Consider the following 22,573-nt stretch of genomic DNA (forward strand, 5'->3'; position numbering starts at 1 on the left):
ACATAGAAATAATATTATTTACCTATTCCTTACCTCATTCCAAGAAAGCTTTGAAGTCCCCCCAAAACAGATATTGTAACGTCATAAAATCAGGAGGAATAATGTTGAGTAAAGTCAGTAAAGTTAGTCTGCATTAATACACACCACACAATACTTGTAGATGCTTCAGATTATCTTCAACTTGTAAGCCTCTTTTATGGTGCTTTTTACTTTATACTTTTTCTTCCCACATTTATAAAATACTTTTAAAATCTAGGTACTGACAAGTTTGGATTTGGCTTTGGTGGAACAGGGAAGAAATCCCACAACAAGCAGTTTGATAATTATGGAGAGGTAAGTTGTCTTTAGTGACTCAATCATAGCTTAGGACATTTTCTTGCATATTTGATCACTCGTGACATGACTAAGGGTATAGAAACGATTGTCAAGTTCAAGTGACTTTCTGAACATTTTCCACAGAAAGTTCAGTTTTGGACTGTGGTGAAGAAATGATACAAAATGAAAAAACTGCTTTTCATTTATACCATTCATTAGCCCCTCCATAGTTTCTTTGTGTTCACCCCATTTTGATTTGGGCTTTGACTTTAATACTTGCGGTGTTCATTTCTTCTTCTGAATTATGTTATATCTAAATACACTTGTTCTGGTAACCTATGTCTGTAGTAATGTGGATGAGTCTTAATATCTTGTGGATTCTAAGAAGTGTGTCCGATGCTTCTACTATTATATGTGATGTGCTAGAGTAGGCATTTTTAACATCTGCATTAGAATTTTAAGTAATTATTATGCAATACTAGCACTTACTTTGGATGCAACTATATTTGAACTTTTAACCTTATTTTCAATTTTGCTTTTTATTAACAGTACTTGACTTTCTGGTTTTCTAGGAATTCACTATGCATGATACCATTGGATGTTACCTAGATATAGATAAAGGGCATGTCAAATTCTCCAAAAACGGTAAGCTTTCTATGGGTTGTTTTGTTAGAGAATATATATGATATTCAGTATTGGGGATTTTTAAAATTCCCTCACTGCTTTTAGTCCTCTTTCCCTTCCTCCTTACCTTTCTTTTAGACAAATGCTTACTGAAAATTTGCCGTGTGTCAGGCATGCGGGTAGGTTCTGGAGATGCAGCAGAAAAGGGAGTAGACAAATTTATGTACAGTTTTGTGGGCTTTACCTACTGGTGGGGGGAGGCAGACAAGTCTATGATACGTTAGGAGGGAACAGTGGGCACTGAGAGGGTATGAAGTCTGGGTGAGGGAATGGAAGGTGATGTCTGGGGTTGGTCAGAGGAGGCTTCTCTGAGAAGGTGGTGTTAGGCAGCACAGTTAATGCCAGAACCAGGAGGGGAACGTCAGTACAGATAGGCTGGTAGCGTTGACGGTGTGAGCGTGTGGAGGTCCTTTCCTACTCGTTTCGATTCATTTTCTGTATCTCTGTCTCTTTTTTTAAAGGCAAAGACCTTGGTCTGGCATTTGAAGTACCACCACATATGAAGAACCAAGCCCTGTTTCCTGCCTGTGTTTTGAAGGTAGGTAGAGATATGTTGCTGGTACTATAAGCTACTTTGATCTTCATCATTTCATCTTGGTTAGTTTGCTCTTAGGTTCAGAATTATCAATTTCTCCTTTATTCAATGCTAGAACGCGGAACTCAAATTTAACTTCGGGGAAGAAGAATTCAAGTTTCCACCCAAAGATGGTTTCGTTGCCCTTTCCAAGGCACCGGAGAGTTTTGTTGTCAAGTCGCAGCACACAGGTAGGTATTGCACCCGAGGGGGTGAGGGTTTCAAGAAGTGGGTGTGGTGAGAACTCCAGTGACCGCGGCTTCTCACAGTGAGGTCCAGGTTCTCCCCGGCTGGTTTAGTCTCTCTTCTTTGTTGAACGCATCAGTAAAATTCAGGGTCAGAACCCAATTCATAAACTCCCAAGTATTGGTTTCAGGCCGGGCATTTGGGGGAAACTGATCATAATGATGATGATGGTATCTAGGGTTTACAGGGTGTGTGCTTATTAAATGCCATGGCGCTGTGTTAGGTGTCACCCGCGATATTTAGTCTTTGCAACAACCCTGCAAGGTAGTTTTACAGACAAAGAACCTGAAGAATAGGGACTTGACCAAGGTCACAGAATAAGTAAGCTGCTGCTGCTGAGTCACTTCAGTCGTGTCTGACTCTGTGTGACCCCATAGACGGAAGCCTACCAGGCTCCCCCGTCCCTGGGATTCTCCAGGCAAGAACACTGGAGTGGGTTGCCATTTCCTTCTCCAATGTGTGAAAGTGAAAAGTGAAAGTGAAGTTGCTCAGTCATGTCCGACCCTTAGCGACCCCACGGACTGCAGCCTACCAGGCTCCTCCATCCATGGGATTTTCTAGGCAATAGTACTGGAGTGGCTTGCCATTGCCTTCTCCGGAATAAGTAAGCGGTGGAACTAAATTCAAATACAAGCCGTCTGACTCCAGAGTGCACACTCTAACCATTGTGCTGCCTAGTCTGCTTCAGTTATTTAAGCTCAGTATGTCTCAAAGCTCATTTATCACAAAGGAAAGTGAAAGGAAAGGAAAGTGAAGTCGCTCAGTTGTGTCTGACTCTTTGCAACCCCATCGACTGTAGCATACCAGGCTCCTCCTTCCATGGTGTTTTCCAGGCACGGGTACTGGAGTGCGTTGCCATTTCCTTCTCCAGAGAATCTTCCCAACCCAGGGATCAAACCCAGGTCTCCCAAATTGCAGGCAGATGCTTTACTGTCTGAACCACCAGGGAAGCCTATTTGTCACAAAGCCTATGATCAATTAAAATTGCTTGATCAATTAAAATTACTGCAGCTAGTTTTAAAGAAGCTGTAGTTCATTTCAGGAATCTTTGTTTTGTTCGACTACCATCTGTATTGCTTGACAATTGTTTCTGAGATTTTGATGGTGGAATATTTGCGCTCGTCGTCTTAAAAACAGAAGTATCCTGAGGTGTGCCCCAATCTTTTCCATTCTCTTTAGGTAACGCGCAGGTGGCACAAACAAAGTTTCTCCCCAACGCTCCAAAAGCTCTTATTGTCGAGCCTTCCCGGGAGTTGGCTGAACAAACTCTGAATAACGTCAAGCAGTTTAAGAAATACATTGATAATCCTAAGTTAAGGTAAGGAGTCCTCTTGTGCTCAAATGCCTGTTGTCTTTAGACCTGAGTCGTTTTGGAAGAAGAGTAAAATAGGAAAAGTCGAGGGAGAAATGCAGGGTACATCCACATATGCATGTGGATGCATGTGTAAATATGTTTGAATTTGATATATAGCAGCAGTTAGTTTCCATATAAAAGTTCTGTTTAAGTGAGAAAAGTTCAATTTAAAAAAAGTGGTGGTGTCGTTCAGTCTCTCATTCATGTCCAACTCTTTGCAACCCCACGGACTGCAGCACGCCAGGCTTCTCTGTCCTTCACCATCTTCTGGAGTTTACTCAGACTCATGTCTGTTGAATCGGTGATGCCATCCAACCATCTCATCCTCTGTCATCCCCTTCTCCTGCCTTCAATCTTTCCCAGCGTCAGGGTCTATTCCATTGAGTCAGTTCTTGACATCAGGTGGCCAAAGTATTGGAGTTTCAGCTGCAGCATCAGTCCTTCCAATGCATATTCAGGACTGATTTCCTTTAGGATTTGACTGGTTGGTTCTCCTTGCAGTCCAAGGGACTCTGAAGAGTCTTCTGCAACACCACAGTTCGAAGGCATCAGTTCTTCAGTGCTTAGCCTTTTTTATTGTCCAGCTTTCACATCTGTACATGACTACTGGAAAAAACATAGCTTTGACCCTACGGGCCTTTGTAGGCAAAGTAATGTTTCTGCTTTTTAATATGCTGTCTAGGTTTGTCATTGCTTTTCTTCCAAGGAGCAGTTGTCTTTTAATTTCATGTCTACAGTCATCTTCCACAGTGATTTTAGAGTCCAAAAAGTAAATTGAGATTTTTCCTGTGTCTCTTACATAGTTATAATTTGCAAAATAGAATCAGAGTAAAAATTCATTAAAGGGTCCGTTTCATTAATTTTAGCTTCATCACTTCATTTGCATAGATAATATATCACTCTGTCTCATGTGTTGGTAAACTTGACTTGGTGAGGTTAACTCTTGCCTGTCTCACAGTGGTGACCACCTTGCCTGTGGGCATCAGGCCGGTCTGTCTAGTTGGGGGGCTCTTTCTGCCACTTGAGGGGAGACCACTAGTCTATTGAGCTTGGGGAGCTTCTGGCTCAGTAACAATCCTTTTCTATTCCAGGAAAGCCATACCATACCTTCTCAATACCAGGAAAGCTATGTCATACATACATCTGTCAGTTGATTTGCCACTTGATTTTTATTAATTTTGCTTTAATTACCTTTTCTTACTGAAATATAATTCACATTCACCATTAAAATTCACTGTTTAAAGTATACAACTCAGTGGTTTTTAGTATATGGTCACGAAGTTGTGCAACCATACCCACGATCTAACTTCAGAAACTTTAATTATTGATATCCCGTAGATGCATCTTTTAAATATTAATCTGTCTTATAAGTTAAACTTATTCAGGGATAAATTTATACTTAGTAAGACTTTTTTAGTAAAATAATTTATAATTTTGTCTTGAGGATTGATGCATTTCATTCTTTCAGTAACTATCTGAATAGCTACCTAGGTGTGAAGACTTAGGTTAGGGATTAGGGTATAAGTGAGAATTCATCTTTGCTTTTATAGAATTGTGGGCAGAAGTGGAGACAGAGTGGTGGGGAGAGAAACAACACAGCAGTAATGTGACGAAATGCCTTGAGGCCACAACAGAGGGTGTCACACAAGAGTACGTTTCCAGAGCGCCTGCCTAGTATAAGGGGTTCGGAACTCTTCACAGGGGAGTGTCTTTGGAAGAACGTAACATGCTCATATAAGTTGATTTTTGTGCTCTAATTATGGGTCAAGATTAACGTACATCTGGACAAAGCCTGTAAGTGAAGATGGATGATAAGATCAATTTATTTGTTAAGATGATCAAGTGGGGTGTTTCTCATTTCAGTATTTAGTACTATTGAACCTTTCCCATGTTTGAAGACCCAACTCAAGTCCTGGTTCTCTCTAGGATGCTCATGTGTCAGTACTGGCCCAGTCCTTTCTCCCTCCTCGGAGACGACTGACTGCATTTGCCGCCCTGTAATCCGTGCACACCGTCACGTTAGAGTTCCTGGTCTTCAGTGCATAATTCTGCTCGTCCCGGCTCAGTCTTACACTCCTTCAGGCAGGGGCTGGTCTTTTACGTTCCTCAGCCCTGCAGTGCTCTGCTCACAAGCATAGATTGTTAGGTGTATATGTAGTTTTCTTCTGCTAAATTTGTAGACATAAATATATCTGATTAGAAAAGTCGATAAGAGGGAAGTTTTGTAAAAGAAATGATAGATTTAGGACCGTAGTTACTGAACCCAGAAGTTAAGGACCTTACTTGCAACTACAAGTTTATTGATCTCTCCTCTGGGTTTATGGAATCAGATTTCCAGGAAATAAGAATTAAACTCTTTTGTTTGTTTTTTAAGGAAGAATGGCATGTCTTCCAGGTGATTCTTAAGTAGCCAGTTTGGCATCTGGTGTTACCAGATTTAGGAAACATAATGGCTCTGGGGTGGTAGGTGGTTAGGGACGTGCCAAGGTAATGGACTTGCACAGAACAGAAGGCTTTTTGGTTTTTCGTTTTTACTGTCTGAATCGCTTAAGATGGCAGAAGGTAACCATAAAGCCATTGTTTTAATCTGTCATAGAATTTATGAGACTCAACTTTTGACACCTTTTCTGTATTTTCTAGTGTTTTTTAAATGAATGATTAAAAGTTGTCTGGCCGACTCAGAAGTAATTTTGTAGGCTCTTTATAATAGAGACAGTCTTTTTGTGGATAGCTGTAGTGAGATATGAAGAAGGAAATGGCAACCCACTCCAGTGTTTTTGCCTGGAGAATCTCAGGAACAAGGGAACCTGGTGGGCTGCCATCTATGGGGTCGCACAGAGTCGGACATGACTGAAGCGACTTAGCAGCAGCAGCAGCAGTAGTGAGATATGGGCTTTCCAGGTGGCTCAGTGGTAAAGAATTGCCTGCCAGTGCAGGAGATGCAGGTTCGATCCCTGGTTGGGAAGATCCCCTGGAGGAGGAGATGGCAACACACTCCAGTATTCTTGCCTGGGAAATGCCAAGGACAGAGGAGCCTGGCAGGCTACATACAGTCTACAGGGTTGGACACAACAGAGCTACTGAGCATGCACATATGAGATATAATTCACATTCATATAATTCACTTTTTAAAATGTACAGATTATTTTAGCTTCTCTTATATTCACACAGTTATGCAACCACCAAAGCCAATTTTAGGACATTTTCATCACCCTCAAAAGAAATGCTGCCTATTAGCAGTCACTCCCATTTCCCTCTAACCTTCCTGTCCTTGGGCAGCCACTGATTTCCATTTATTGATTGCCTGTTTTGTACATCTTATTATTTATAAATGGAATCAAATAATATGTGCTTTTATTGGATTCGCTTTTCTCATGTACCGTAATGTCTGTAAGGTTCATCAGTGTTGCAGTATGTATTAGTACTTGATTCCTTTTTATTTTCAAGAAGTATTCCATTTATGCATATACCACATTTTTAATTTGTTCACTGCTTCATGGGTGTTTGTTTCCACTTTTTGGTTACTGTGCTGTGAGCGTTAGTGTACAGAGTCTTGTGTGGACACACATTTCCGTTTCTCCTGGGTGTCTGCCCAGGAGTGGAACCGCTGGCTCATGCAGTAGCTTCGTGTTTAACGTCTTCAGGTGCTCCTGACTGTTTTCCGAAGGTGCAGCACTATTCTGCATTCCTGCTAGTAACGCGTGGGCGTTCCAGTTTCTCCACATCCTCTCCTATTATGTCTTTACAGTTACAGCCTTCCTAGTGGGTGTGCAGTGGTACCTAACCGTGGTTTTGGTTTGTATTTCCCTAATAGCTAATCTTGTTGAACATCTTTTCACGGGCTTACCAGCCATCTGTAATGTCCGTTCAGATCCTTTGCCCATTTTTCAGTTGGGTATTTGTCTATTATTGAGTTATAAGATTATATATATAAGATACATGTAGTAGTATGGTTAGATATATGTGATTTGCATGTATTTTCTCTCGTTCTGTGGGCTTTTTCACTCTGGGTAGTGTCCTTTGAAGTATAAAAGTGTTTAATATTGATGAAGTCAAGTTTATTTTTTCATTTCTTGCTTGTTTATTTTTTTGGTGTTGTAAGGGACTGTGCCTAACCTAAGGTCATGAAAATTTGCGGTTTTTTCCCCAGAAATTTTATAGTTTTAGATCTTACATCCGTGTTTAGCTCTGTGATTCATTCTGCACTAATTTTTGTGTGTGGCCTGAGAATGAGGTTTAACTTCATTCTTTCACTCGTGCATATCCATTTGTTCTAGCTCCATTTGTTGAAAAGTCTATTCTGTCCCTGCATTGAATTAATAATATTGGCATAAGGCAGTCTTTTAATCTACACACATTTTTGGAAGTATTAGTATCTGGAATGAGAAAAATTCAAACACAAAAGGATATTCTGTGAAGAGTCTCCTTTCACCCCATCCCCCAGTTGTTAGTTACTGACCTGGAGGCAACTTTTAAGAATCTATATGAGCGTATATTTTATACACATACAACCACATGTGTCTATAAAGGCTGATTGAAATCCAATTTCGGGACACCTGGAGTTATCCTGATATAGGAAGATGCGTAGATGGGGACTGCTGTTTTCTGGGTTCCAAGGTTTCACATTCTTCTCACTTTACCATTCATTTTATTAGCTTCTGAAAATGAAAGGCCTTGTTTCTTTCCTTCTCTAGATTTTTATTACAGATTCTTTCTCAGTTATTCAATTTGAATATGCACTTTGTCAAAATTGGGGGGAAAAAAAAGCAGGCTTTAATCTTTCTCTACGTTATTATTCTGGTATTCATTCATTTCAGGGAGCTTCTGATAATTGGAGGTGTTGCGGCACGGGATCAGCTCTCTGTTTTGGATAACGGGGTAAGTTTTACTTTTAAAGTAACATTATGTGTTGTCATGTTGACCATATAGTTCTGTTGTGTTTCAAGAAAAATGAGGCTGAAATGAAAACAAGTTCACAAGAGTGTATGTATGTTCAAAAATATCTTATACCTTTTCTTTTCCCAAAAGTATACAGTGCAGCCTTCTCTTCCAAACACCTCATGCAAAATTCCAACATACATGAATTCTTTTGGTTTATCTTTTGAGCACCTGAAAATTCCTTCCCATTTGCATGCATTAAAGAGTCATTTCCTTTGGGGATAGCTGAGCAAGAGAAAACTGGAGTGAAAAATAGAAATGGAAATAAGGTGGCACAGAGAAGGTAGAAGTATTAGCAGTGATCCTTGGAGGCTGAGGGGTGGTGGGGTGGTGGTTCCAGTGGGAGGGAGACGAATTCAGGTCTGTCTTAAAGGCTGTGCAGTTACCAAGGACGAAGCTAGGACCGTGAGTCTCCTTACTGGGGGGGACGTTTGGGAAACTGAATTGTTCATCCATTCAGATACAGGTAGAACTTCATAAAATGTTTTGTATGTATGAGGTAACTTTCTCCTTGCAAAGTTCCCTTCCATTCCTTTCCTAAATATTTTATCATTTAATTTAAACAGCCTGATACTGAGTCATGGTGAGCAAATATGCTCTCCCTCTAATTCCTTGGCGCTGCTGTCAAATGAAATTGTATGCTGAATGGTTTTGATTTGACCTGGTATGGCATATTAGAGGCAAGGAATCATATTACTGTACTTAATATTATTCTAAGATGGTAATGTTGCTTTGATATGTTCTTACTTGATGGGTCATGTTTTAGTGGTTATAAGAAAGATTTAATATGTTCATGCCCTATCTTGGTTCCTCACATCCAAATTTATTTTCCCCAGAAGTGATTTTCTTATATTTTCCAGCTACAGAGCTTTTAGGGAATTATATCTGCTTTTGCCAGTTAGATCTAAAATTTGGTACTGACTGCAGCTGATGGCAAAGTAAAGGCAGTGTTCTTCCACAGCTTTCTTGTTAGGACTCAGGTCCTTTCTACTTAGAGAATTTGCAATATATTCTCTTTCTGCTCTTCTTTCCATCTTACCTTCTTGGCCTCTATTATCTCCCACTGCCCTCTCACTCGCCCTCAGCCCTGTGTTCACGCTGGGGCCAGAAGTCAGCTCTGGAGTCAGAGAATAGAACTACTTAATTTATAAAATTTCTTAAAGTGGCAGAATTATGCAACATGTGCAGTTAGACTTGAAGAAGTGCTTGGTGCTGTTCTCCAAATTATATAAATATTTCTTGCAGGCTTTTCCAATTTGACATTTTTTTTTTTTGGACCTGAGAGACTTGGTGTCTGTTTTCATGCTGACTACCTACTGAAATTGAGGAGGGAGGAAACTTGCATGGTGGGTTAGCATCCTTTGTAAAGAGACATTACACATAGAAGCAGAGTGGTATTGTAGTCACTGCTGTGTGTGTAGCGCAGTACTTGGCACACAGTACATTGTTTTAAAACGTTGAAGGGTTTTCTGTCCATATTTTCAGACAATATTTTCTAGATTGAACTGAGACTTGATTATAGTTATCAGCACAGTTGAAACAGCAGCTTCAGCAATGTCTTTCATTTTTATGGGGCTATAAATGCCTTCTGCTGGATCAAATTAAACGTCTTTTCACACAGTCCTCTCAGTTTTTCAGGGGGTGGAAAACTGAGGTAATGAGACTACACTGATAAATTTGTTTGGAGAAATCTGGAGTGGAGAAGACAAGTGAAAAACAATGAAAATGATTTTTTATCTCTGTTGCTAAAGAGGAGAAGTTTTGAATTGTCTTAATTTATTGAATGATTCTATATAATACCTTATTGTGTTCACACACATACATTCTGTGCACACTTTAAAAATACTTATCCCCTTTTGAGTACTTTCTCGAAATGGGCCAGGCTCTGTTAAGTACATTCTACACATTTTCTTATGCAGTTCCAATAGTAGCCCTTGTGATGGTCGTCCTTTTCTCCGTTTTTACTGATTAGGAAAAGAACTTATACCAAATATTAAGTAATTTGCTCCAGATCTTACAACTTACAGGTAGAGCTTACTTCAAAGCCCATGTTTCTGCTCACTGTACCATGGACTTGATTAAAAGGTGTGTTTGTGTGTACGTGTGAGTGGAAATGTAAAATGTTAATCATTTGTACTGGTGTAGGGGCTCATTATACAGTTCTCTTTGTGGATACTTGAAAATCTTTTTTAATAAAAATCTACATGAAACTTGTCCTTAGTTGAATTGATAGGTGGATTTTTTTTTACCACCAACGCCACCTGGGAATGAGAAAATGGAAACTAGAAGAGATTAAATTAGTTAAGGTTACACAGTGGATCATAGTGGAATAGGGATTTGGATCCTGATTTAATTTCAGAGTTGTTATAATTAGACTGTATAAAACAGTTAAAAATGTTCAAATCAGTTGCCAAAGTTGTCACACTAATTTCAAACCAGATTCAAATTTAACATTTCAGCAGTATCTGGAACTCCCATTTTTGCAGATTTGTAGTTGACTGTGACTACTTCAGTATGCATGTTTCTGTTGTTTGTAGGCCATTGTTGGTTCCTCTTCTAAGGTGATTGCAATAGTCCTTTAAGTTTCATAAGGTGCTGTTTTGGTGTATTTTTTAGGTGGATATTGTCGTTGGCACTCCAGGAAGACTGGATGATCTGGTGTCTACAGGAAAGCTGAACTTATCCCAAGTTAGATTCCTGGTCCTGGATGAAGCTGTATGTTAAAATCTACTCATGCTTTAAAAGAAAATTTTTTTTTTTTTGCTTATGTTTCTGGAGATAAAATGTGTAACTTGAAAAAAAAATGCAATTCAATCATGATCCTAATACCGATAAAGAAATATTGTTACCAGTTTGGTGTATTTCCATTCACTCCTTACATTTATAGTAAAGACTATTTTTTGCAGTTGTAGTCAGGCTGTGTGAAATCTGGGAGATCTTTTTTTTTAATATGGTACATGAGTATCTCATGTCATTATTTATGAACAGTTTTAAAGGCTGCCTACTGGTCTGTTACATGCATACTTCATGGTTTATTTAACCACCCTCATTATTAGAAATGTCAGTTTGTCTTCTACTCCAAATAATTATCTTGTTTGTACCTACTTCTTTTTTTAACATTTCAAATTGGATTTATGTATTTTGGGCTCTTGAGATATATTTCCAAATTATTTTCAAGATGAAGTAGCTTTTCAACATTGAAGGTTTTTGTTTTTTCATGTTAAAGTAATATTCTTAAGGAGATGTGGTGGGAGCTATTAACTCTCATGTTCATTTTAGAATACCAGAGTATGATTTTTGAGTTATAAATTATCAGGTTTTTTTCATATTACAGTCACATGGGCTTTAAAGTTGAATTTATAACTCTTTGAGTATTCAATTGGAAATAATTATTCTGAATTATTTTTAATTAATTGATAATTAATTTTTAATTATTATGGATTAGTTTCCATGTCTTTTGTTTTGTGATTGATTTAGAAAAGATTTAGATAGTGGTTTAAAACCTAACGCTTTTTTTTGCTTCTGCTATAGGATGGACTTCTTTCTCAAGGTTACTCTGATTTTATCAATAGGATTCACAATCAGATTCCTCAGATTACCTCTGATGGAAAAAGACTTCAGGTATACAATAACTAATGCATTTTCAAATAGCATGTAGACATTTGTTATGTACTAATGCTTACTTTTTTGTTACATTCGCATTTTAGTGTCTTCTGGTTAAGTTAACTACTGCATGAAACATTTTCTTTCATACCTGATTAAATAGTATGCACAAAGGAACAGTCTTATGAGCTGCTTTTAGGTGAAGGGAATTTGAGGACATTACTTAAGTGTAACAGAAGACTATAAGTAAAAAATTCTTAGTTTTTTTTTTTTTTCCCTTTTCTACAGAGTGTAGGGTTTATATTCAAGATTCTGAGCACTCCTTCCTTTTTGAAGGAAAAATGTCTTAAGCTGTTGCAAAACAGTTGCTTCCTTAGTAATTACTTCTTAAAATATTACTGTTTGTCATTCTGTTTTCTTAGGAAGAATTCTAGAGGTAGAAGCTTTTAGGAGGAGATAAATAGTACCTTATGATTTTAGGTTTTTAAAAACCTTTTCATTCATCTTAGTTTCTGTAGGGCCTTGAGGACTAGGTGGTGTGATTTCTGTGGCAGTGAGGGGACTGGAGCTCAGAGATTAACCTGCCCAAAGTCACATCACTCGTTGCTGCAGAGTCAGATATTGAACTTGTGTTAGATTCCAGGCCTAGTCACCCTTGTGCCCCACGTCTGTATTCATATGCTGGATTCCTTATTGTCACTCTAAAGTAGAAGTTTGTCTAAATACTATTTTTTCTGTGCTTAGGTGATTGTGTGCTCAGCCACTTTGCATTCTTTTGATGTGAAGAAACTGTCTGAGAAGATCATGCACTTCCCCACGTGGGTCGATTTGAAAGGAGAAGATTCTGTTCCAGACACTGTCCACCATGTTGTTGTCCCAGTGAACCCCAAAACTGACAGACTCTGGGAAAGGCTTGGGAAAAGCCACATTAGGGTAAGTACTCTGCAGTGTTCACATTTGTATAGCGTGAAGCATTCATAAACGAGTTTAACCTTGAGCTCTCTGTGATGCTTAAAGCAACCAGACAGTGGACCTTTGAGAAGTTTGGCTTATTGCCAGGAAAGTTTAGGTCTGTATGGAATAAATGATGGGCTCATGCTTTACTTGTTTCTACATATAAAGTCACTTTTGTGAGCCGTCTTCCTTGTTATAATTTTTATAAATACATAGGGTTGCCTGTGTAACTTCTTACACAGTAGTTTCCTTTTTTAGTAGTATTTTTATTATTCTTGATATGTCTTATTTTCCTAAATACCAGTTTCCTGAGTCCATCTTCTCACTTATTTCACTGTTGTTAGATTTATATTAATATAATAAGGGTATGCTTACTGTAAATACACAGTGTTCTAAAAACCACCTTTGTATTTTTATTATTTAAAATTGATTAGCCTTAGACCTATAATTAATAAGAGTTTTTCTGTATCTGAAGAATGGTTTTGCCTATAGATGATAAAGATGTATGTCCGAAATGGAATCTAAAGTTACATCCAGTTCTCCCTTTAAAAAAAGACACCTGTTCTGAATCATCACTTAACCCTTTCCCACTTCTTTTTCATCCTTTTCTTTTGATAGACTGATGAAGTTCATGCGAAAGATAACACAAGACCTGGTGCTAACAGTCCGGGTAAGTTAGAAGAATCAATAAAAATGTGTGTGGAAGGATTTGAATTGATCTGCTTTGCTGAATTTCTGCTCTGTCTGCCCTCATGAAGGAACAGGACATATGAAAATAAAAAACAGAAATAACTTAAAAATGGGGGGATGCTCATACCAGTCAATATGCAGAATTATTAATCACTGAATTTAAGATATTAGTCTCCTGGCATATAAAATACAAATATTTTGGATTATAGTAGTCTTAATTTTTCCAGGAAACCAGTGAACTTCTCTAGCTACAGGTTGTATTTTAGCCCTGAATTCCAAGAGAAATTCCACGTAGATTCTTCTGTCTGGCAATTGAGTAACAAAGTGACGTCGTTAGGTGCGACCCTGTGAAAGACACAGAAATGATCCTCAGATGGGTTTTGGATTCTTTTGTGTGTGTGGTAAAATAGGCATAGCATAAAATTTACCATTTTAATCATTTTAAAGTATACAGTTCAATAGCATTGAGTCCATTCCTACTATGCAGCCATCGCCACCATCCATCTCCAGTACTTCTTCATCTTCCCATACTGAAACTCCATATCATTGAACGTTTATCAATTTTTAAAAAGCCTAAAATTAAATTCTGATTTAATAAAGATACTTCCATGCAGAATTGAGGTAGTCTGTAAGAGGCGTATAATATTCAAGGATTCGTGAAGATAATAGCGTGAAACTAAGGATTGTTGTCGTTCCGTCGCTGACTTGTGTCCAGCTCTGTGTGGCCCCCTGGGCTGCAGCACACCAGGCTCTTCTGTCCTCCACCGTCTCCCGAAGTTTGCTCAAATTCACGTCCATTGAGTCGATGCTAGAAGGCTAGTGCTTCAAGAACAGAACCTAGAAGAGATCTGAAACCCATTAGGCCACACGTCTGGTGTCCCGTGTCTCAGGTGGATCATTGGCAAGGGTTCGATTGCATTTTATTCATGTTGGATTCAATGGTAGATATTTGGCAGACATCTAAAAGGTCAGCTATCTGAAATTTTGATTAAAGAGGGTTCCTTTGAACTCATTTTTATGGGCAGCTCCAAATTTATAAGGTGTATGCTCAGCTAGTATAGTTGGAGAGGAGCACATGCATAGTCAAAATAATGTATCATCCCACTGTTTGAGAATACATTTTATAAAATAAAATTTTTTACTGCTTCATATATTTTTCCTTGTAAAAGTTGTACTTAGTTTTTACTACAATTAGAGATCATCAGAGCCACCTTAGAAATACTTTGGGTTATAATTGTGGAGTAACTATAGCCCAGCTTCACACTGAAAGATAGACACTTGCAGGATGGCAACTGAGAAGTCACTAACTAGATTTGATGTAAAGTTTTTATTTCATAGAGTGAAAAATGAACTTTCTGTTGTTTAGATTGATTTAGGAAGTACCATTTATTAGTTTTTAAAGGGGGTTGAAGTAATTGAGTAAACATTTACTGAGCATTTAGGGAAACTAATGCAAGGCAGAATATGATTAGTTCTTTGGTCTTTGTAAGAACAAAGCTTTGTTGTGGGTATTTCTGTTTATTTGTGTATGTGTGTGTACATGTACATTTTTATAATTGTAGGTGTTTTGGTATCCCATAAACTGGCATAAAAAAGAGAAACAAAAATAAATGAGCAAGTGGATTCTCTCACCATCTTATCCTATCTTTTTATTCCTTGGTTTTGTCTATAATAGTTGCATTAAAGTAGAGATTTTTAGGTGAGTTAAGCCGTAAGTCTATGTGATTATGTGTGTTCCTGACAATTTCAGATTGAAATTCTATGTTTTTTGTTGTTGTTGTGTTATTCAAGAGATGTGGTCTGAAGCTATTAAAATCCTGAAGGGGGAGTATGCTGTCCGAGCCATCAAGGAACACAAGATGGATCAAGCAATTATTTTCTGTAGAACCAAGATCGACTGTGACAACTTGGAGCAGTATTTTATGCAGCAAGGAGGAGGTAATAGTTCCTCCCTTGAAATAAACTGTGTTCGTTTCCTTACTTACTAGACGGTTAGTCCCACGTTGATGCAGGGTAGCGTTCACGCCCAGGATTTAAAGCCGCGATGTTGCACTGTAGGTATTGTGCTTATCCAGTACTTTCCCGTGTGGTCGGCCCCAGGAAGGACAATGAGATGATTTCCCACATAGGCAGTTTCATTGCAGTGAAGATGAATCACAGCGTTCTAAGGCCCTTGTATTATTTAGAGGAATGGTGAAGTTTTGATTAATGTTAAAATTTCAAGTGTAATCATTATGTAATAGGATATATATCTCCTAAACCAATAAATGAGGAAAAACCTTAATCTAAAAAAAAAGGTAAGAAAGGAAGGGGGTGAAATGAGAAAAAGCAGAGCAGTTAGAAATTACAGAGTAATAGAACTGCTGAAAACAATCTGAGCATATGAGTAAACTAGTATTTGTCAGTGGATTGAAGTCTTTTGATGAAAAGCGTAGATTTTTAGACTGCATAATATATAGCTGTATGCTATTTACAGGAAACAAACCTAAAACCTGAGGACATAGGAATATTGGAAGGAAGGGGAATGAAAAAACATATATCTGTCAGCTAAAACAGGAATTTAAATATTAATAGAGATGCTATAGACTTTAAGACAAAAATTACTGAAGTAAAAAAGGTCACTGTAATAAAATACTTGCTCTACGATGAAAATATAATGATTCTAATTTTATGCTCCTTATAATTAATGTTAAATATATAAACCAACCTGAAAAAATGTTCAGTATAACCAGTCGTTAGAGAAATGCAAAATAAAATCACACTGTAATACCACCATACACTCATTAGGATGACTAGATAAATACATTCATTAGAATGACTAGATTAAAAATACTTAAAACACCGAATTTGGGTGAGGATGTGGAAAAATGGGAATTCTCATACACTGTTGATGTACAGGCACTTGTGTAAACGGTCTTACAGTTTTTTATAAAATTTTACATTGCTGTCTTATGGCCTCTCAGTTCAGCTCCCAAGTATTGATCCAAGATAAGTGAAAACATGTATTGATGAAAGATGTGTGCAAGATGGCCACAGCAGCTTTATTCATGATGGCCTCAGACTGTACACCAGGTGGCCATTAATAGGAGAATGGCCAAGCAAAATGCAAAATATTTATTCAGTGAAACAGCTGATACTCAGTACTGAAGTGTCATAGGCTGCCAATACAGACAGCTGTGGGTGCATCTCAGAAGCATTATGCTGAATGAAAGAATTCTTACACGAGTTTGTGCTGTGTGATTCCATTTGTATGACTTTCTAGAAGAGTCAAAACTAATGTCTGATGGGAAAAAGTCCAGAACGGTGGTTGTTCCCAGGAAAGTGGGAGTGTGGATAGGTGGGAAAGGGCAAGAAGGTTCTTTGTTAATGATATTCACGTTCTGTACCTTGATAGGGCTTTGGGCCATGTAAGTTACACGTTTGTCAAGAACTCAGCAAGTGTACACTTAAGATTTGTACATTTCCTTGTATGTAACTTTAACCTCCAAGAGAAAACAAAGAAACCTAAATGAATACTGTGCTCTGGTTAATGATATGCATGCTGAACTCTGTACCGATAACTGCAGTTTACGTTGAAATGCATCAAAAATGTAAAAGTGAGTTGATGGAAGGATAGAGGGATAGGTATGTGGTGAGGCAAATATAGTAAATGTTAATGGTAATTTTTAATTTATATCTTTTCCCAACACTTACTGTATTTTCAAACATATTGCACAATTGAAAGACTTAGTGACCATTACTACTCTGGTCTGGACTCCACTGCTTTTGTTACTGTGTCTACTTGAGGAGTTTCTTTTTAAGGACTTGCTGCCACTGCACCTGGCTCTACAATGCCACTGCTCCCTCCTGGTTTGGTACTTCTAAACTGCTTTGGCCAGGAAAGCAGATAACTAAGTTGCTTTGAGTACCTTGAGGAAGGCAGGCGTGTGGGCGTGGCCACTTAGTAAGGACATGAACTTCTAATGCCCCTTTTGCCTCTTTGAAGCAGGACCTCTTCTGTTCACTTTGTGGTTCTTTACATGGGTTAGACGAGGTCCTGGTGTGCACAGGCACCACAGCTGCAGATCGGGAGAGGTCACTTAAAATGTCCTTCAGAGCAGCGACTCGGTCTTAATGCTCATGGAGTTCGTTTTCATGGCATTTCACCAAGGACCGAGATTGTGTCAACCATGGTTTATGACAAGTTGGAGATTAGATTTCCATGGAATTATATGGCACCATTGTAGTCTAAATGTTACTGTTTTTTAATATACTCCTAAGCGTAATGTTCCTCATGATGTACTCTGTACATAAGTTAAAAAGCAGGGTGACAATATACAACCTTGACATACTCCTTTTCCTATTTGGAATCAGTCTGTTGTTCCATGTCCAGTTCTAACTGTTGCTTCCTGACCTGCATACAGGTTTCTCAAGAGGCAGGTAAAGTGGTCTGGGATTCCCATCTCTTTCAGAATTTTCCACAGTTTATTGTGATCCACACAATCAAAGGCTTTGGCATCCAACCAGTCCATTCTAAAGGAGATCAATCCTGGGTGTTCATTGGAAGGACTGATGCTAAAACTGAAACTCCAATACTTTGGCCACCTCATGCGACGAGTTGACTCACTGGAAAAGACTCTGATGCTGGGAAGGATTGGGGGCGGGAGGAGACGGGGACGACAGAGAATGAGATGTCTGGATGGCATCACCGACGCGATGGACATGAGTTTGGGTGAACTCCGGGAGTTGGTGATGGACAGGGAGGCCTGGTGTGCTGTGATTCATGGGGTCGCAGAGGGTCGGACACGACTGAGCGACTGAACTGAACTGAACTGAAGCGTGATGTTTCCCAAGATTGACTCTAATGTACTTTTCACTAGGACCTGATAAAAAGGGACATCAGTTCTCATGTGTTTGTCTTCATGGTGACAGAAAGCCTCATGAGAGGAAGCAAAACTTGGAAAGGTTCAAGGTACTGATATTTAGTTGACTGCATTTCCTTAATACTTAAGAGCGGAGTTGTGCCTAGTTTTAAATCAATTCCAGTTAATATTCTTAAAGCAATTCTTGTCCTAGAAATTTCAAAATACTTCTGCCCTGTTGGTATATCCTCATCACGGCAGGGCCTCATCATCTTTAACAGTCAGATGGTAAATTACGTGTTCTCTATTGGCACAGCACTTGTATGGTAAGAATTTTCAACTTAAGAAAATTTTAGTTAAATTTTTTCATAGGTATTTTTAGGAGAAGCATCACTAGATAAATTATGTCTGTGATCTTTTTTTTTAAAATTGTACTAATACCCATAGGAAACTTAATTTGTAGATTAATTTAAGACCAGTATCAGAATATGGTTTTGTAGAATTAAATATATTTTTAATGATTTGTGGAAGAGTATCCCAGTTACTTGATTGCAGCCCATGACAGGTTGTATAGCTCTTGGTATCGATAGCGGGACTTGAGCCATTTGTACTTCAAGGCCAGTAACGTCCACCCACAGGCTCTCTCATCATTTATCACAGTGTGTTTATCCCAGCATATAGTACAAATATCATTTCTCTGAGACCCCTAATTTGAAAAAAGTGGCAAGTCACTGGGCCTAGGAGTTTTGGGTCATGATTCTGCACTGAGTGTGGTTAGTGTGGATGTTACAACAGTCACCTGGCCTTATTTCAGCATCTGTGCCGCCTCTGTCCCGGCCTTGTCCTGGGCCGGAAGTCAGTGCACTCTTCACCCACTCCAGTCTCTAATTGCTGTGCCTTGTGGCACAGATGGCATCTGAAGGCCAGCTTGCATATTCTTGGTGAGAGTACTAGGGGCCCACTCTCTTTGGGACTTTTCTCTGTTGTCCTCAAAAGTGTAACCTCAAGGTAAAACACCTAGGATTCTGAATTATTTTAGTACAAGGGTAAAGGTAATGCTTATGTTTTTACGTTTTATTCTGTCTTATTTTGCGAATTACCAGTTAGGATTTCTAAAGATAAAGGCAAATTTTTAGCAGTGATTTAATAACCTTTATGTGAAAAAAGGCAGAAATGAATCCAGTCATTGATTTATTCACCTTGAATGTCATATTTTGGCAAATTGTAAACTTAAAAATGAAAAACTTGTTCTAGTGAATAACGAACGACTGGACCTCTGATCTGATAGTGATACATTCGTGATTAGAGGTCTCATTTAATAGAAAGATGGCATTTATGTTTATTTTTTTAGTGTACGTACTAATTAATCCCTCTCTCTCCTGTCTGCTCTTTATAGAAAGGAGATGTCAGATTCTTGATTTGCACAGATGTAGCTGCCAGAGGAATTGATATCCACGGTGTTCCTTATGGTAAAAAGAAATCTTTTATGCTTGCGTTTTGAATTTTAAGGAATGCAGAGGAAACTGTTTTAATATGATTCAGATATTTAGAACAAAAAACATCAGATCTGTTTGAAAATTTTAGGACCTTATGTCAATTGGTAATAACTTTTTATTTACAGTCATAAATGTCACCTTGCCTGATGAAAAGCAAAACTATGTCCATCGCATTGGCAGAGTAGGAAGAGCTGAAAGGTACGGCTCTAATTTTGTTTTTTCCTTTTTAAGCATCTTTGCTTCTGTAATAGAGTCTAATGAAGACTTTTAAAATCTTTTAGGATGGGTCTGGCCATTTCCCTGGTGGCAACAGAAAAAGAGAAGGTGAGCTTTTTCGTGCTGTATTATGTTCATTGTTTGCATTGTCATTTTAGATACTGAAATAAAAGCAGTTTGAGTTTTCACTTATGTTGAATTTAGGTGCATATGGAATATAAATGAACTTTTTATGGCATCTTTTTCTCTTTATTCATTGAGTAGACAACTAGTAGGATTAAGTTCAGAAAGGAACAATGCAAAATGTAATTTCCCCTAAAAGCTGTCATGTAATTGTTTTCACTGAAAGGTATTTAAACCCTGTTTAGCATCATGCCACGGTAGATTTTTTTTATTTTTGCCATGGTAGACTTTTTATGGGAGAGAGAGTTAGCTTATTATTTTGATATAAATTGATTCAGATTTACAAAATAGTTGCAGGCGTTTCTGAATTTCCCAAAACTCATTTCCCAAACTAGATATTGTTCATTTTGTTTTTTGCTATATTTTATTCTTATGAAAAACCTTTGAACGTTATTTTTGATACTGATCTTGAGATAGCATTCTCTAATACTTTACATTTTTTGTTATTTTTTTTAATCTGAGAATTCCTTTCTATTGACATCTAACTAAAGTCTGCTTTAGAAAATCTTTTGGATTCCTCTCAAAAAGAACTCTTTCAGAAGACCTAGTTAGTGAGCTGCTGATGGTGGTAGTGATTGAATGACATACCATAGCTGCCGTCTATTTTTCTTACTCTTTGAGGACAGAAAATAAAAAAAACAAAAAACTAGTTGAGAACAAAGATATCTAGTATGTCAGTTGCTGTACATGTTAATCTATTTTTCCTTCTTTAATATAGGTTTGGTATCATGTATGTAGCAGCCGTGGGAAAGGGTGTTATAACACAAGACTCAAGGAAGATGGTGGCTGTACCATATGGTACAATGAGATGCAGGTAAGGCTCACAAAGTGTTATTAAAATTGATAAGAATAGATTGCATTTATCTATGGAGGTTATATATCAGCTCTTGTCTGTGAGTTACAAGACATAATGGGTGGTTGTTATTGTAGTTTATAAATTGTAACTTGTGAGTTCATCTCTTCAGAAATCTTCCTTCCCTTTAGCCTTCCTGGTTTTAATGCTATTAAAATGCAGCTTGGGTTTGTGAAAATGAAATTTTTATATGAAAATACTTGAATTTCCTCTCCTTTTCTCAGTTGCTGTCCGAGATAGAAGAACACCTGAACTGCACCATTTCTCAGGTTGAGCCAGATATAAAAGTACCAGTAGATGAGTTTGATGGGAAAGTTACTTACGGCCAGAAAAGAACTCTTGGCGGTAAGCTGTGAATTACTTTTAATTCTATTTTACATGTGAATGTGTCCTTTTTGAGCTTCAGCTTAAGAAGAGAGTGTTTCATTTCCTTCTGTTAATTGTGTATTTTTAGTGTATTAATCATTCCCTCCTGTTCCTGTCATAGCACTTTGTTCATACTTGTCAGGCAGCATTTTTATTTTGTGATCTGTATGTGAGTGAAGGACAGCAGCTTAGCTGTTTCTGTTGAGGTGTTAATGTCATTGGAGTAGTTAAAAATTTATGGAATTACTAGGAAACAAGAGAGTAACAATAATTTTGCACAAGTGATAACCAGGATACCATTTAATTCCCTCTGCCTGTGATGCCCTTAACTGATTCCTAAAATGTTTTAATTAAAGATTCAAGCTAAACTGATGGCTTCTAAATCAAAGAGAAGATGATGGGGGAGAGGATGGGAGGGGTATTGGATATTGGGACAGCTGTTAGTAAGGCCTAACCATTGATTTTAATTGATTTAACTTAACATTTTTAAAACTCACAGTTTGGGAGGTAACTTGCCCAGTAGTAAGTACATCTTTATTGCTGGGAGCAATGTTTAAATTGATATAATTGGGTCAAAGTATTGCTGACAAGTTATTTCAAGCATGTCATTTGCATTTCTTTGTGATTCGTGTGTGTGATCCAGGTGGAAACTATAAAGGCCACGTGGATATTTTGGCTCCTACGGTTCAAGAGTTGGCTGCCCTTGAAAAGGAGGCCCAGACATCTTTCCTGCATCTTGGCTACCTTCCTAACCAGCTGTTCAGAACCTTCTGATTTTAACATACACAGAATAAGATTTGAGTAATAAAAGTCTGTGGTCTTAAAACTCTAAAATAGTTGTACTGCTTCCAGGCAGCAGTATTTATAGTAACTTAAGCTCTGAGTGCTAACTCTTGCATGTCAAGAAACATCAGTCTTAGAAAACTCTTCATAGAATGCCAAACCTAATGAAAAGAATAAATTTGATGACTGTGTTTTCATGAACATTTGTGTCTTATTTTTATAGCGTTTCTTTTTCAAGAAAGCTCTGGGTTTAGGAAATCAAGTTTGTGTGTGTGTGTCTGTGTGTGTGTGTGTTTGGTAGAGGACTGTGTGGAATCCCTAGTGATGGTCTTCAGGATTTTTGCAAGAAGTGGTCCTAAATGGGGACAGCCTCGAGATGCTTTTGGTTGCCTCAGTGTATGGGGAAGCTTGGAAAGAGTCACGAGAGAGAAGTAGAGGATCCCAAGCTGGGTTAGTGTGGAAGCCTGAAGTTTTTAT

At 38.1% G+C, this 22,573-nt stretch overlaps 1 protein-coding gene across 2 annotated transcripts in view; it reads left to right on the forward strand.

The window, feature by feature from the left end:
- Window positions 1-22,297, forward strand: part of DDX1 (DEAD-box helicase 1) — a 40,340-nt gene extending 18,043 nt beyond the window's left edge. For both annotated transcript variants that reach the window (XM_088841200.1, XM_055400025.2), the window contains exons 9-26: window positions 257-333; window positions 888-960; window positions 1,461-1,537; window positions 1,650-1,764; window positions 2,999-3,137; window positions 7,991-8,051; window positions 10,728-10,826; window positions 11,643-11,732; window positions 12,459-12,647; window positions 13,287-13,338; window positions 15,150-15,296; window positions 18,218-18,309; window positions 19,596-19,668; window positions 19,821-19,893; window positions 19,977-20,019; window positions 20,813-20,908; window positions 21,172-21,292; window positions 21,957-22,297. In XM_088841200.1, the coding sequence (XP_088697326.1) occupies window positions 257-333; window positions 888-960; window positions 1,461-1,537; window positions 1,650-1,764; window positions 2,999-3,137; window positions 7,991-8,051; window positions 10,728-10,826; window positions 11,643-11,732; window positions 12,459-12,647; window positions 13,287-13,338; window positions 15,150-15,296; window positions 18,218-18,309; window positions 19,596-19,668; window positions 19,821-19,893; window positions 19,977-20,019; window positions 20,813-20,908; window positions 21,172-21,292; window positions 21,957-22,087 (1,748 nt within the window). In that variant the 3' untranslated portion in view covers window positions 22,088-22,297. The remainder of the gene's footprint in view (window positions 1-256; window positions 334-887; window positions 961-1,460; window positions 1,538-1,649; window positions 1,765-2,998; window positions 3,138-7,990; window positions 8,052-10,727; window positions 10,827-11,642; window positions 11,733-12,458; window positions 12,648-13,286; window positions 13,339-15,149; window positions 15,297-18,217; window positions 18,310-19,595; window positions 19,669-19,820; window positions 19,894-19,976; window positions 20,020-20,812; window positions 20,909-21,171; window positions 21,293-21,956) is intronic.
- Window positions 22,298-22,573: the final 276 nt, after the last annotated feature.

This window comes from Moschus berezovskii, chromosome 11 (assembly GCF_049115385.1).
Source record: "Moschus berezovskii isolate FMDL1 chromosome 11, NW_MosBer_1.0, whole genome shotgun sequence".
NCBI classification, from domain to species: domain Eukaryota; kingdom Metazoa; phylum Chordata; class Mammalia; order Artiodactyla; family Moschidae; genus Moschus; species Moschus berezovskii.